The sequence below is a fragment of the Peromyscus maniculatus genome, chromosome 16, assembly GCF_049852395.1.
Source record: "Peromyscus maniculatus bairdii isolate BWxNUB_F1_BW_parent chromosome 16, HU_Pman_BW_mat_3.1, whole genome shotgun sequence".
In the NCBI taxonomy this organism is placed as follows: domain Eukaryota; kingdom Metazoa; phylum Chordata; class Mammalia; order Rodentia; family Cricetidae; genus Peromyscus; species Peromyscus maniculatus.
The window spans coordinates 39,630,604-39,646,359 of NC_134867.1; the positions used below are offsets into that span (position 1 = coordinate 39,630,604).

The 15,756-nt window shown below is 43.7% G+C and overlaps 1 protein-coding gene across 1 annotated transcript in view; it reads right to left on the reverse strand.

The window, feature by feature from the left end:
- The window catches only part of Map3k5 (mitogen-activated protein kinase kinase kinase 5), a 221,197-nt gene that overhangs the window by 62,064 nt on the left and 143,377 nt on the right, over window positions 1-15,756 (reverse strand). Inside the window, exons 12-13 of the mRNA XM_042262234.2 lie at window positions 5,546-5,595; window positions 2,542-2,637 (exon numbers count right to left, since the gene is read on the reverse strand). Of these exons, the coding sequence (XP_042118168.1) occupies window positions 2,542-2,637; window positions 5,546-5,595 (146 nt within the window). The remainder of the gene's footprint in view (window positions 1-2,541; window positions 2,638-5,545; window positions 5,596-15,756) is intronic.

Sequence of the window (15,756 nt, forward strand, 5' to 3'; positions counted from 1 at the left end):
GACCACTGCATTCCTTAGCATGACTGTTGCTTTGTTGATTAAACAAAACCAAACCCAACCAAAAATAGATGTATCTGGATATTCCAGAGTGTCTAGTATCTGTAAGTTTGATCTCAGTTACTATATCTTCTGCCTGAGCACTTCAGTACTATACACGCAGGTCCTATAAATACAGTCTGCGACACGGATGTGAACTAGGCAGACTGGCTTATCTCTGCTTTGGTGACAGCCTTCTCTCTGTTTTTCCTTCCTTTTTTGGTTGTTGTTTTTTGTTTGTTTGCTTGTTTTGTTTTCAAGTTACAGTTAAACATTTCTCTGAGTAGCCCTGGCTGTCCTGGAACTTGATCTATCAACCCGGTTGGCATCAAACTCAGAGATCCTCCTGCCTCTGCCACTCGAGTTCTGGGATTAAAGGTGTGCACCACCACCACCCAGGAAGCTACCTCTCTTTTGATAACATTTTAAAATGCTTGTTAAGTTTTATTTCTGAAGTCAGTTTCAGAGCCAAGCAATGTTAAGTGAGGAATAAATTTGTCCCCTACCCTCTAAGCAGAATTGAGGCCAGTGGTTCACATATGAATTAAGGGGCACACTGTATACATGGGCTGTTGGCTTCATAGGCAGGGCATGCTATATGCAAGGCTAAGCACATGGGCAGTGCTGTGGGATGTTCTGTATGTTAAATGTGTTGCTCTGATTGGTTAATAAATAAAACACTGATTGGCTAGTAGCCAGTCAGGCAGGAAGTATAGGCGGGACAAAGAGAGAGGAGAATTCTGGGAGGTGGAAGGCTGAGTAAGAGAGATGCCGCCAGCTGCCGCCATTGAAAAGCAAGATGTAAGGTACTGGTAAGCCACGAGCCAAGTGGCAACTTATAGACTAATAGATATGGGTTAATTTAAGAAATAAGAACAGTTAGCAAGAAGCCTGCCACGGCCATACAGTTTGTAAGCAATATAAGTCTCTGTGTGTTTACTTGGTTGGGTCTGAGCGGCTGTGGGACTGGCGGGTGAGAGAGATTTGTCCTGACTGTGGGCCAGGCAGGAAAACTCTAGCTACAGGGCAGAGCAGGCTATCTTGATGACTTTACCTATCTCTGTACCTCATTTTATCTGTCCATCCACTCATGTATCCACCCACTCAACAAATACTCATTGAACATCTAGGGCCAAGAACTCTTCTGCCTAATGGGAACCAATGAATGAAGGCTATTTGGGAGTTCGCAGCCCGTTTACAGAGCTCACTTGTGCCTAATTTCTTTTATTATTGAAAACAGTGTTTTCATACAATATATTTTGATCATGTTACCCCCTCCCCCTAATTCTTATCCTCCATTCCCACTGCACATTTCTTGGAGGTCTATGGCATGAAAACAAAACAAGACAAGATCCCATGATTGATTGGAATAAGAGTAGATTCTGAGCAAGATTGAATATTCAAAACAAAAAAATAGTTAGAAACAAAAGTAAGGTCAATTAAGAGGGAAAAGAAAGGAGAAGAACTTTTTAAAATGGCTTTACAGTTAAACATTAAGACCTGAGAGCCTGAGATAAAGACACACAGCAGCCATTAGTGGAAAACTATTCACTATGACCATCGTAACAGAATGTAACACAGTGGGCTAGCAGTCCACTGTATACATCAGGAGCATGGATTCGAACTCACCTGTGCCTGGGTCAAGTCCCCAATTCTATCCTTATTGGTTATATGATTTTAAGGTAGTTATCCCTCAAAAAATTCTATTTTCTTCATTTATGGAAGATGGTAATCATACCTATCTAATAAGATTTCACTGAAGATTAAAATTGATATCATGCCAGGGATGAGCAACAAGATAAAAGCAAATTACTGTTTACTGAATCAGCATATCAGTCATTTATTATGGCGAGTATCTGAAAAAAGAACAACCCTCACTAAAATTTAAGTCCAGACTGGCTTCTGGCTACATTTTGGCTTCTAAGTGGTCATTTATTTCTCTTCTACCTTACTGCCCATCATTTTCTTCTAATATGAAATATTTAACTAAGCAAGGGAAACATATCAAGGAGAATATGTTCATAGATTTTTGGGTTATCTCTTCTACCGGTATAGACCAGATCCTAGGCTATGTGCCCGCCAGAGAATCCAGTATAATTAGTCTGGAGTGGGGCTCGGGCACTTGTTTACTGCTTACCAGGTAGCTCTGATAGGAGGTAGGGGTAAGAGTGTCTGTTGCAGACAGTAGTGAGTTCATGCTAAATAATCTGTTCGTGGAAAATCTGGCACTCATCTTCAGTAAGTAAGCATTTTTAAAATGAGGTGTGGCATTAAACAATTAACCAGTAGATCTTGGCTAATGTTTTAATTTTGTAGAATACACTGTGACTAAGCAAAGGCTTGATTTGTTAAATAGGAATCCTAAATCCAACACCACACGCTTATAAAGCAGTATTAAAAATAAAGCGGCTGCACACCCGCCTCACCACCAATTTTTCACAGAGGCCATGTGTGCTGTTTTACTAGTGAGGACAGCCCCTTCCACACAGAATGGCAAATGTGTACCTTTTACAGTGAAGCTCCGTGCAGAAGTAGATTTGGAAATCATCAGAATTGTGAAGCACATAAAGGAAACAGCATCGTTCTTCGAACTTGGAGATACTGAAACAGACAAAACCCCACTTTATTCAGACCAACACCAGCACTTCCACAGCTCTCTAACGAAAAACCGAAACAAATATTTGTTAGAGCCAACCCTGCTACGGCCTCACTGTCATTTATAATGAGAAGTGATAAACAGCACTTTCAAGACCGATATTCCCCAGATCATAATACTAAAATTACATATTATGCCTACTCATCTTTGCAGAAGAGGGCTGCTCTGGGGTGCTGAAAATACATGTAAGCCACGTGTTGGTTTGGCATGGAAAGGAGCCTGCCTGGCATAGCCCTGACCTGTGCAGAGAGAGAAGCACACATCCCAACTGGCTGACTAGCCTCGGCGATTCTGGGCCTGTGGGGTGTGTTTTCAGAGCTAGGAAGGCAGTTCGTTCGGGCAGCAAAGTTGCTGTACTAGCTGTAGAGATTTTTTTTTTAAAGATTTATTTATTTATTATGTATACAGCATTGTGACTGCAAGCCAGAAGAGGGCACCAGATCTCATTACAGATGGTTGTGAGCCACCATGTGGTTGCTAGGAATTGAACTCAGGACCTCTAGAAGAGGAGTCAGTGCTCTTAACCTCTGAGCCATCTCTCCAGCCCTACCTGTAGAGATTTTAAAGGAGAGTGGAGCAACGTGAACCAGCACTTGGTATGGACCTAACAAGTCCTTTACTTTAGAGCAGTGGTTCTCAACCTGTGGGTCACTGACCCCTTTGGGGCTTGAATGACCCCTTTCACAGGGGGTCGCCGAAGACCATTGGAAAACACAGATCATTACGATTCATAATGGCAACAAAATTACAGTTATGAAGTAGCGATGAAATAATTTTATGGTTGGGAGTCACCACAACATGAGGAACTGTATTCAAGGATTGCGGCCTTAGGAAGGTCGAGAAACCCTCTTTAGAGCAACGTGAACAGTTTTGAGTTGGTAAATTAGGACACGCTAGCTGATGCCAGGAGTTGGCCAGTGTTTTCTGTAGTGGGCCAGACAGTAAAATATTTCAGGTTGTACAGGCCAAACTCCTCAGTTCCGCTCTTGGATCACGGAAGCCTTAGATACCAAGGAGACTGTAGTCATTGTCTAACAAAAGTTTATTAATAAAACAAGCAAGGTCCCCGTTGGGCCCATGAACGTAACTTCTCAGGCCATTTGTACCTGCCATTTCTTCCTCTTGGAGTGCACAGGTTCACTTGCTTTTTGAGAACGGTCTTCCTATGTGCCTTAGGATGCCGTCAAGCTCACCACAAAGTCCAGACTGACCCTGAACTCATGACCTTCTTGCCCTAGCCCAATGAATACAAGGATGACAGGCATGGGCCAGCATGCCCAGATTTTATATTTTCAATCTTTGAAAACTGATTCTAGGCATCACCTATGGCCCAGATGCAACCCTTTCCTCTCTTGTGTTACTATATCTGCTCTAGACGGAAGGACTCCTCCTGCGTCTCCTCTCTGAATGTATTTCTAGCACGTCATCGCTCATCTCACGTTTCATGGCCACCAGTTGTTAGGTGCGTGTTGACTCTTCCCACATGGACTGTGAATGACTCAAGAGGGCTTTGTCACTTTCTACATCTTCAGCCGAATAGGACTCCGTATGGCACACAGCTGGTGCTCAATAAATGCCATAGGCTTGAGTGGGCCACACTTTCAGGAGCTGCAAGGCAAACTGCTGACCTACTTGGATGGCTCCTTAGATTGTCATCCTTCCTTAATAGAGGAGGAAGCCAGGAGAAGCTGGCTGTCTTTGAAGTCACGGACCGGAACTCGAGTCTCCCAACGTGTAAACCAGCCATCACCAGATGGAGGCATTCTATGGCCACGTCATGAGCTGTAAGGAAGGCCTGCCAGGCCTAATTAATAAGAGCCAAGTCATTGTAAAACAGAGCCGATGAGGCGAGATGCACAGTTACTGTATTAAATGGGCTGCCAAAAGCAGGCAACAGTAAATACAGAGTACCTTGCTAATGAGTGGTTGGAGGCTTAAATATTAAGAGTGTAAAGCTTTATTTGAGAAGGTATTGATTGGACAGTCATGAGTCAGCCTCATAATCTCGCTTGTTCCTATTCAGATCATTCGTGAGGTAACAGGTAGTTCCACCAGGCAAACTAAAATTATCGGTGACTCACGGCTCCACCAGCTCATGCTCTAACAAAACCAATTACGGTTATTGCAAAAGCAACAGGATGTTGCACAACCGGCCTGCAGAAGTCTGTTGTCTCCCATTCCCATTATACGTGTGTGTATGTGTGTGTGTGTGTGGGGGGGGGGGGATAAACAGGAGTAAACACAATTTGGCTTGAAAGTTGAGTGAGTTGGTGTGGAATAGGCTTCTAAGATGATAAAGTCCTTATTCCTAATTCCCAGGAGAGAGCTTTTTTATTTTTTTCTGAGCCACTGGCAATATGACAAGGTTTTAGAACTGAACTGAAATTTGCCACTGTGACCTCACAAACACAATTGCATCAACAGTGACCTTGGGGAAAAATTTCATGAATTCCCTACTCATATATCATCATTAATACTAGATCCAGGGCATCACCTTGGAGCTGTTCTGTAGACCTCCTGGTCACCTAAAGGATAGAATGCCACCTTATAGCCTTAACCAAAAGTTCAGCCAGCAGGAGAGGACGTTCACATGGCTCCCTTTTAGCCACATGTGGATTCCAGGCCATAGTTCACATTGACCCCAGAGTGATGAACGTGGGGTCAGTTCAAGGATCCACGATGGGGAGGCGCTCTTTACAACAGGGGCAGAGAAGCTGATGGCCGAGTCTTTACAACAAAGAAGGTTCCCTGAAATGTTTTTCCAGTTTAAATTATGATGTAAAGTCCTATCTGGGGTATGAATATTTTAGGAGGATGTCTTCTAAATACACAAAATGTCCCGGGGAAACGTACCTTACTCCCCTGATAGAGGAAGCACTGAAGTTCCACTCATGTATACCTTTCTGGAACACAGGAGAAAAAGAGCAACGGTAAGAACAGTAAGTCATCCACACGGAAAATAACGTCGTAAAACACTTCAGTTTTACTATTTTTATTAACAGTCACTTTTCCCGATGCCTAATTCTTCATGAGAAATTAATTATCGTATGGAGCCTGCGGTTCAGTCTGAGCTCACAAGGGTGATGTTTATGTAATAATTCCTTTACTTCAAGACCACAGCTTTCAAAAAAAAAAAAAAAAAAACCCAAAAACCTGGAAGTCATTGTCATTAAATGTAAACCTTAATTTCAGTTGTAACTAATATCCTTTAGGTAAAACCCAAACCCAAACAAACAAACAAAAAATGATCGAGGTCATTAGATTGTAACAATTTATTTTCTTTTTGTGTACTTGACAATTATTTTCCATGGGTGTATGTATTTGTGTGTTTGGGTACACACGTGTGGGGTCTGCAACCACATATATGCAAATGTATGTGGAAGTCAGTGGATAGCCTCACATGTCATTCTTCTGGTATCCGTCTCCTGGTGGAGGCAGTGATTTCTCCATTGGCCTGGAGCTTGTCACTTGATCCCCAGGGATCTGCCTGTCTCCACCTCCCCAGGTCTGGGAGGGCAGGCGCAGGTCAGCTGGCTCTTTCTAGGTTGGCCCTGGGAGTGGAGCTCAGCTCTCGTTTGTGTCCCGCACTACACTGACCGAGCTGGCTCCCCAGGCTGAACAATATTTATTTTCTGAGGAAAAAAACCCCAAATGATCTGAATAAAGGCTCTGCAAGGTTTTAAAAATAATTCTTTCTGAATTATCTTTTCCCTTGTGAATTTGAAAGAGGGGGCATATTCTGGAGCCCAGTCTGGCCATGAACTTGCCATTTTCTTACCTCAGCTTCTTGAGTGTTGGGATTCCAGAAGTGTATGGCCACAGCCAGCCTGGAATTAACTTCAGGTAAAATTTTCAACTAAACTGGTAACTGGTGTGTTTCTTTTTTTCCCGGAAATTAATGTGTGTGTGTTAGACTGTATATGCATGTTCAGAGTGTCTATTACAACTCTAAGGGATTATTACCTAATTTATACAAAGCTTAATATGCTAATAATGTTTGAACATAAAAACTGGGTTATTATGTGATAGACAGATATGGGTGATTCACAGAGTCCATATTTAAAAAAACTGAAAATTTATCTCTCAATTATGACTAAACATATCATAATAATTATCAGATAATTGTTCTTGGATTATTTTCCCTATACAAATGTTTGGAAATCCCAGCATCTCCCGAACTGACATATTAAGACACAATGAATGAGAGATTCTTGTACTTAAGCCTACCTAACCCAACTGGTATGAGACCTACATGCTAGTTCAGGTGGCCATGCCCTTTACCCTGGTTTTCAATTATTCCTCTTAGCAAAAGCTAACTCCAGGGTCCATATCCTAACCACTCATGATTCCTGATGAAAGAAGGCTGCCAGATACCCTGTCATCAAACTCACAGTTTTGGGTAATTATTCAGAACATCCAAGCCTTTTTTTTTTTAACTTTGCTAGACAGTCCTATAAAAATGACTCAACAGGATTCAATTTCTCTTTTAAATTGTCAGTCAGATGCCAAATTGAACTGACTTCCTTTACCAAGCACCGGGGTGATTGTTCCTTTTGCAGGAGTCTGACAGGTAATTAGAGTTAACTTCTTCTACAGAACTCTGGGTGTATGAAAAGACCCACGGGTTGGCTCTGAACTTACGCCAGGCAATCAACAATGTCCCAAGCTCTTCCACCAAACCAATGAACTTACATCTTGTGACCATCAACACTGACAAACGTCATCAGTCTTGCTAACACCTATGACAAAGCCCGCCTGGGATTCTTTAGAAGGTCTCCCTGTCTGGTCTCGTCCTTTAATAAGGATAAAACTACCCTAATTATTTTCTTAACTATACCGTCAGTAAAAATTATAATAGGAATAAAAAAATGTTTGGCCATGACATAAAATTAATAGCATGATAAAACCACCAGGAAAGCAAGCTCTTACCCACTGCTATGAGGTTGCAGTCTTGGCTGGGCTAGTGAAATGGGGCGCTCAACGCTGCAGCTCTGAAGTGGCCCAGAGCTCTTCTCTTGGCAAAAGCAACTCAAAAAGCTACAATTTCTATCTACAGCTCCTAAATCTTTGCTAGGGCCATACAACCAGGAGTGCAGACAGAGCCTCTCAAGTCTGATGCAAATTACTCAAAATCCAATGTTTGAGTACCTTACTGTGCTGATTCGAGCTGAGTCAGCACACAGCAAGTTCTACCGTCATGAGATCCAGGGAAGGAAGACAGCGTAGAAAGGCCTAGTAGAGAGCTGAAGGCATGACCGAGTCACTAAAGCACCTGCCTTTCAAACACAAAGATCCAAGTTTGATCCTCAGAACCCATGTAAAAATGCCAGGGAGGGGCAGGTCCCATGCAATCCCGTCACTGTGGAGGCAGAGACAGGAGGATCCCTGAACCCCGCTGCCCTACCATTCTAGCCTAACTGGTGAGTGCCAGGCCATTCAGAGACCCTGTCTCAAAGGAGGTGACAGTACTCATGAGGATGCTACCTGAGGTTGTCCTTCAGCCTTCTCACACATACGCACACGCGCACGCACGCACGCACGCACGCACACACGCACACACACACACACACACATACCTGTGTGTGTGTGCCCATACACATATGTGCACTGGTAAACACATGAAATGCATATATACACATACATTAAAAAAAGAAAGGCCACATACAAAATAACCAAGTACTAGGCAGAGCCTTCACACACATACACATGCGTGTGTACCTGCACACATACATGGCCTGGTATACACATGAAAACGTGTATATACACGAACATAAAGAACCAAGGAAGGCCACATATAAAATAACCAAGTGCTGGGCAGAGGCAGATTAAAGTTGCAGCCTCTGCTCTCAATCGGACATGTGGCTTCTAACGAATGTCTGTCAACCTCAGGTCAGTGTCTCAGTAATTCTATAACCCAGAGGCTTCGCTGCTGAACTGTGCACTGCTCTCACACAAGGCATCCTTACCTCTAAAGCCCGCTACTGAGCTGTTCCCCAAGACCATGGTCAGGACTGGAAGTGGATAGCGTGCAGAGCAGCCACTGAACGCAGCAAGCTTAGACACAGGTAAGGTGAGGCCGGCAAACCAGCTTATCTATAGCCCTGCTCTGGGAGAAACCAAGGAGGGGTTTCCCTGGATAGACTGAGCTGATTCAGTAGGAAAGGGGCGGAACGCTTCCTGAATATCTGGTTCCTCCAAGACTGCCCTGCCAGGACACCTTTCATATACAGTGCTCTTCAGCTCAGGCCCGAGAGGGACTCAGACCACAGGGAGGCACTGGTGAGCTGCAAAGGGAATTACAAGGGCCCAAGGATGTAGAGGTGGAGCGATTAATTAGCCTCAGCAGACCCCACACCATGTTTACCTATTTGGACCAGCATACCGCACCATTTTCTAGGAACTGATCTATTCTAGATCTTGTGCCCCCACCAGAGCAAGAATAAGAACTAGGAAGTAACAAGGAGGATGACAATAATAATTTAATAATTACACTCCATCAGGGCTTATTGCTATCTGGGGTAATAGCTGTTTCTCCCTAGCCTCTCCTTCCCCCTCAAAAAGCCATCTCAGAATTCCTCAGGATAGGGAATACCATGTCTTTATTGTTTGGGCTGTTTTACTTGGGAATTATTGCTGAACGTAGCATGAATGGGCGAGAATGTCTACCTGAAATTGGGTAAGAATGCTCCTTCACACAATTTACATAGCCTCTCTACCTGGCCACTGGCTAGAGCTAGGGGGCAAGGGGGCAGGCAGCCTTTAAGTGAGGAAGGGTCCATGCCAGCCACACTAGCGATTGGGGAGCCACAACACAGGCCAACGGCTGCTTAAATTCCAACCCTAAAAGGGAGGGATTTCAAACAACCACATAGAATACCCTGCATGTGGCTTCTCTGGATCTAGGTTTTTCTTCCATGGTACCCAAGCAGATTTTCCTCGAGTATGGACTCTAGAGAGCAGACATCTATGGGAGAAAGGCACAGGGCTGGGATTCGTCAGCTGTGCCCCACGGATGTCAAGTAGCTCTCCAAGGGTCCTGGGCATTGGTGTACAAGGTCTGAAAGTTTCAGAAAATTTCAGTATAAAGAGTATAATCTGGAAACAATACAACAGTTTATCCCACGCTTTGGAAACTGCTGAGCAGGTAAAGAAATAAACATGACAAACGAAAAGCAATACTCTCAAGTCTAGAAAAATTGAGACATTCTGTGTCATAATCCATTTCCTGATTACCATAAGATCAATTAAATCGGTTGTTTACTTATTAATTATAGATTTAAGATTGGTAATAAAGGTTTTTATTGCTTGTCTTTCTTGTGATCTTACTATTTCTGTTGTTAAAAGGTAGAGAAAAGGATGGTGATATTGAGTGCACTGTACAGAGAATCCACTTACAACCCAGAGGGGCACTGGTTTGCAAAAGCTTAACTTTTTGACAAGGACAATTTCATATGAAGATCATAGAGGATGGGAAACCATGAGGGCAGTCCGTGTGCATCAGAAGACAGTGAGACAGTGAGAGATGGCCTAATAGTTAAGAACACTTGCAGAGGACCCAGGTCTGATTCCCAGAACCTACATGGTGCCTCACAATTATCCCTAATTCCAGTTCCAGGGGACCTGGGATCCTCTTCTGATCTTTGTGGGCACTAGAAACATGCCTGGTGCACGTGCATGCAATCAAGCAAGATGCTCATAAAATAGCAGTATTTTTTTTTAAAAGATAGTGGAAATAGGCACGGGGATAATTCACAACTTGAGCTAGTAACCCTTCCTCAGGTACCCAGCTACGTCACAACATATGCACTTCTTAGCACAATGTAAAAGTTGCCTCTGAAATTGTCACAGAGATTAAGAACACTTATACCAGAGAGACTTCACTGAACAGAGAACCTCTCTGAAAGAGCAAACAAAAACAACTAGTTGGAAGCAGTACTGTTTCCAAGTCTCTGGCTCGCTGCTTGCTCTCTTCCTGTCTTCCAAATTCGATTGGCTCTGTGCTCATTCTTGGGGCCACGTTCATCCCTAATCCCTTTAGCCACATTCGGATCCAAGTGTCCCTGGGTGACCTTGCTCTTCCCGGTCAAGCCTCTGAAACTCTCTTCCAGTCTTGCTCTCTCCCCATTATAAGAACACGCCTGCATCTACTCTAAAGGGCTGTAAGCAAAGCATGGCACTGTAAAGCAACATGACCAGAACTACACACATGTAGTCAGGTTGATTATGTTCCATTTTCTCTATAGGTGTTTGCTCCAAGTACCCCGGTCCAAAATAAAACTCCTCTGCAACTCACCTTTTCCTAGTAAACACTCTCTACTGGTGTAGCAGACTTTGAGCCTCCCAACGTTTACTCTTCCCTTTCAGTTTCTCCTAATGCGTGATTGAGTCATCCATTTTTTTTCCCCTTTTCAAATGGCCTGTCACTCTGCATTTGGGATCCCATTGTCCTAGGCTGCTTTCTCTAGTGACTTTATTTCTAGCTCTTTCCTTTACTCGTCCTTTCTGTGACCCTCCAGGTCCCAGGATTCCCTCACTCGTATGTCACGGTGTAACAAGTCTTAACAGCTACAGTGGTGACATTATTAACACATGTTCTGTGCCTGTAGCCCTGTGCTTGCTGGAGAATTCCTGGTAACTACCTCCTGTGCTCTCCTCAACCATCCCATCAGGTACCGTGATTGTCTTTTCTCCATATATGGAGGCTACAGGAAGAGTCACGTGGACTGCCCAGGTCACCCAGCAAGCAATAGATAACAGCAGCCTTCACACCTGTGCGGCTCCACTCTGATCCTGTCCCTGGCCACTCTGGGCTACACTCTTGCCAGCTCTTAGATTTTAAGTGGCTTCAATGACATACTGCTTCCTACCGGTACGTGTCTAAATTCTCTTTCCTCACTCAGGAAACAAGTTGTGATTTAAAAAAAAAAAAAAGATTTATTTATTTATTATGTATACAGTGTTCTGCTTGCATGTATGTTTGCAGGCCAAACAAGGGCACCAGGTCTCATTATGGATGGTTGTGAGCCACCATGTGGTTGCTGGGAGTTGAACTCAGGACCTCTGGAAGAGCAGTCAGTGCTCTCAACCTCTGAGCCATCTCTCCAGCCCACAAGTTGTGATTTTATACCATCCTGCCTACCAGTGTATTTCCCACCGGCACCACCACATCCCCCTGGTAAGCCGAAAAATGCCCCTCCTCACCCCCTGAACACCCCATGCTCACATTCGTTCACAGTGCCTCTGTTGGAATTTGCTCTATCTTCCCAACTTGAGATCATTCCTTAGTCTTGTCCACAACCAAAGCCCAGACTTCCAAGTCCTTTCTGAAGCCTCCCAAAGACCTCGTGTCCTACTCATGGTTCCCCAGTGACCTTCACAGACCAAAAGTCCAAAAGGTCCTCCCCACAACCCAGCATGGTCCCGTGAGCCACAGAAGTCCTTATAGTCAGGAAGTGGGAGTGTCACATGATCACAGATCAGAAAGTGGGAGTGTCACATGATCACAGATCAGAAAGTGGGAGTGTCACATGATCACAGATCAGAAAGTGGGAGTGTCACATGATCACAAGTCAGGAAGCAGGAGTGTCACACCAATCACAAGTCAGGAAGCAGGAGTGTCACACCAATCACAAGTCAGGAAGCAGGAGTGTCACACCAATCACAAGTCAGGAAGCAGGAGTGTCACACAGATCACAGGTGTAGCGGTGACGCTCCAGGGGCGGACTCGTTTATGTACTAGAAATGTTACTGATATGGGTGTCAGCCACTCTCCCCTTACAAAGTGATGAATGTAGAGGATGTCTTAGCTGTTATAAAGTTTCTTATCAAGGCAGTTTCCTTTATGAAAAAGTTAGTACTATAAGAAAAGAGAATAATAATACCTTTTGGGATTATCTACATTAAAGGCTGGAAATCTAGGCCTCATAATAATACTGCTCATGGTGGTGGGCCCTAGCATGTATAAGGTCTGTTTTGTTGGGTGAAGATCTCATAGTTATCATAACCTGTTGTCAGGCAAGCTATAAAAGTCCTGTATAGCCAGTTCACAGTTCTCCTATGACCGTGGCAGCGGGGCCAATGTCCCACAGGCTGGATCTGAGAAGGCCACAGTTCTGAAAGAAGCTGCTTAGATGTAGCTGCACACATATTTCTGAAAATAAATTACTGTGCACACTCATACGGTGATTTCATGCTATCCAACATTCAGCATATCTGCAACAACACTATACCTTACCAGGCTTAACATGACCAACTTCATTCAGACATACAGTAACTTATAACATCAGTACAAACAGAATGGGGGTGCTTCCAGGTAGCTGTCTGGTCATTTTAGACACAGGGCACCTTTGGCTCTATGACAGGTGACTTGTTGCTGTTTTGATAGAGGTTACAGGGTCTGTCTGTGACTGAAATTTGGGAAAGGCTTAGCATAGCTGATGTAAATACCCCAGAGCATGAGTTATTCTTCCTTTATTACAGACATGTATGGATGGGCCTGCTGAACTTTTGACAGCGGTGGTTAATGCAAGTGAGTTCTGACTCATCAGGAGGGACACACAGAGTGGAAATCCAGATTTTTTTTTTTTTTTTGTTTTTTGTTTTTGTTTTTTGAGACGGGGCTTCTCTGTGTAGCTTTGCGCCTTTCCTGGAACTCGCTTTGGAGACCAGGCTGGCCTCGAGCTCACAGAGATCTGCCTGCCTCTGCCTCCCGAGTGCTGGGATTAAAGGCGTGCGCCACCACCGCCCGGCTTGGAAATCCAGATTTTAAACCGGTTCTTGTCACTCAAATGCTGAGGGTTCAAGGAGACATCCTTTGAAAACTATGATCCTTAGGAGCCCAATTTAGTCATAAAGTCAAGGACATAATGAGTCTTGATCAGTGGCTGCCACAGAGTCATTTAGTACACCCACACCCTTTATTAAACTTATTCTGAACGACAGCTACACAACAGACTCATACAGAGATTTTCATAACAATGTGTGTGTGCGTGCCCAGGACTCACTCTGAGCATAACACAAAAGATCACGACTTATAGATAAATATCTTGGCAGGGCGGTGGTGGCGCACGCCTTTAATCCCAGCACTCGGGAGGCAGAGGCAGGCGGATCTCTGTGAGTTCGAGGCCAGCCTGGGCTGCCAAGTGAGTTCCAGGAGAGGCACAAAGCTACACAGAGAAACCCTGTCTCGAAAAACCAAAAAAGATATCTTGTAGGCTTATCCAACAGGTAGCTCCGTCATATGGTTTAAAGAATGAAACAAGGTTAAATTCTGGGGTTTTAAAAATAGAGGTCAGTCCTAATAGTTAAAAAAAAAAAAAAAGGCAGTCATTTTAATAGCGTTTGTTGTTATTAACCTTAAAATATTTGTGGTGTTCATGATATATGGTAAAGGACTCTGTGACATGCACTCACTCTGTCTACATCACGTCACACACTGTTCAAAGTTGGGAGGGTGGTGGTTCATTTGGCTCAGGTTGACCTGGAATTCACTGTGTAGCTGAAGGTGGACTTGAATTCATGATCTTTCTGCCTATACCTCCCAAGTCCCAGGATTACAGACACGGCATCAGGGCCTGCTCCCAACAGTCTTTTGAGGTGGGTGTTGTTGTAGTTGCTTTATTATTATTATTATTATTATTATTATTATTGTTATATTTATTATTATCCCTTCTGCTTAGGGATCCATGTTGTATAAGAGCAGTGATAAAAAGCTAAACAAATTCAGGCCTATTAACTTAAATGGTATTGCAAACTCAGACCCAGTTCATGCTTTATTTTGCCCTTATCACCTCTGCACATATCTATAGGTTTCACTCATTGGTTTATTACCTCCCAAGGGAGAAAGTAAATGCCATGAGAGGCGGAGTCTTACTCATCTAGTATAACATGCTTCCCCTGCTGCTTAATACAGTGTCTGGTAGTGCCTAGCCAACATCTGTTCCGGAACAAGCGAATGAAAAATGTTTAAAGAAAAGTAAGACTACTTTGGGAAACAATTACAGGGGGAAAAAATCCTCAAATAAACTTTCTCCTAAGATTTCTCTCATATCTACACCTTCTCCTGCTGCTTGGAGAGGCCCTCCCTCAGGCCTTCTGTTTTTTAAGAGTTGTGGCACGTGCATCGGAACTGATGAAATCATGCCTGGAATCTCAGCACTTGAGGCTAAGGCAGGAGGACTAAAGTTGAGAAGTCAGCCTAGCCTACAAATAGAGACCCTGTCTCAAAACAAAGAACAACAAAATCTGAATGAACTACTAACACTCGAAGGCTGATCACAAGCTGCCAGGGCCATATAAGGGGCAGGGACGGTCTAGGACCCTTCCGGAACCAAGCAGAAGTCCATCCTACCTTATTTTACACAGACCCCATTGAGTCAGTGCTAATCTGACATTTACCAGCTCTTGAGATAAACAAGCAGTAGGCAGATGCAAAAAGATAACTATAGTAGACCCCTACAAGTGCCTTTATTCTAACAGGCTTTCTAGAAGTAAGAGACATGTTATTTATAACCTAAGTTTTAAAACTTATTTCTTGGCCATAATTGTAGCATGAATCTTAAAGAGTCTAATTAATAAAAACAAACCTGGAGCCAGATATTGGGGTCAATGCTGGAAGATCAGAGAAGCAGAACAAGCCACAGCTAACCTCACCTTGCCAACTTCTCAGCTGATCCTGTTTTCTCAGACTGGAAGCTTCTGAGTCCTCATCCAGAATGAATCTCAGCTGAACTGCTGCTTCTCGAAAGCCTGAAAGCTTAACCATCTCTAGTTCCTGGTTTTCACGCCTTAAATACCTTTCTGCTTCCTGCCATCACTTCCTGGGATTAAAGGCGTGAGTCACCATGCCTGGCTGTTTCCAGTGTGGCCCTGAACTCACAGAGATCCAGATGGATCTTTGCCTTAGGAATGCTAGGATTAAAGGCGTGTGCTACCACTGCCTAACCTCTATGTTTAATATTATGGCTCTTTTGTTCTCTGACCCCAGATAAATTTATTAGGGTGCACAATATTTTGGGCAACACAATATCACCACACATAATTTTGAAGAATCACTTTATAACTTA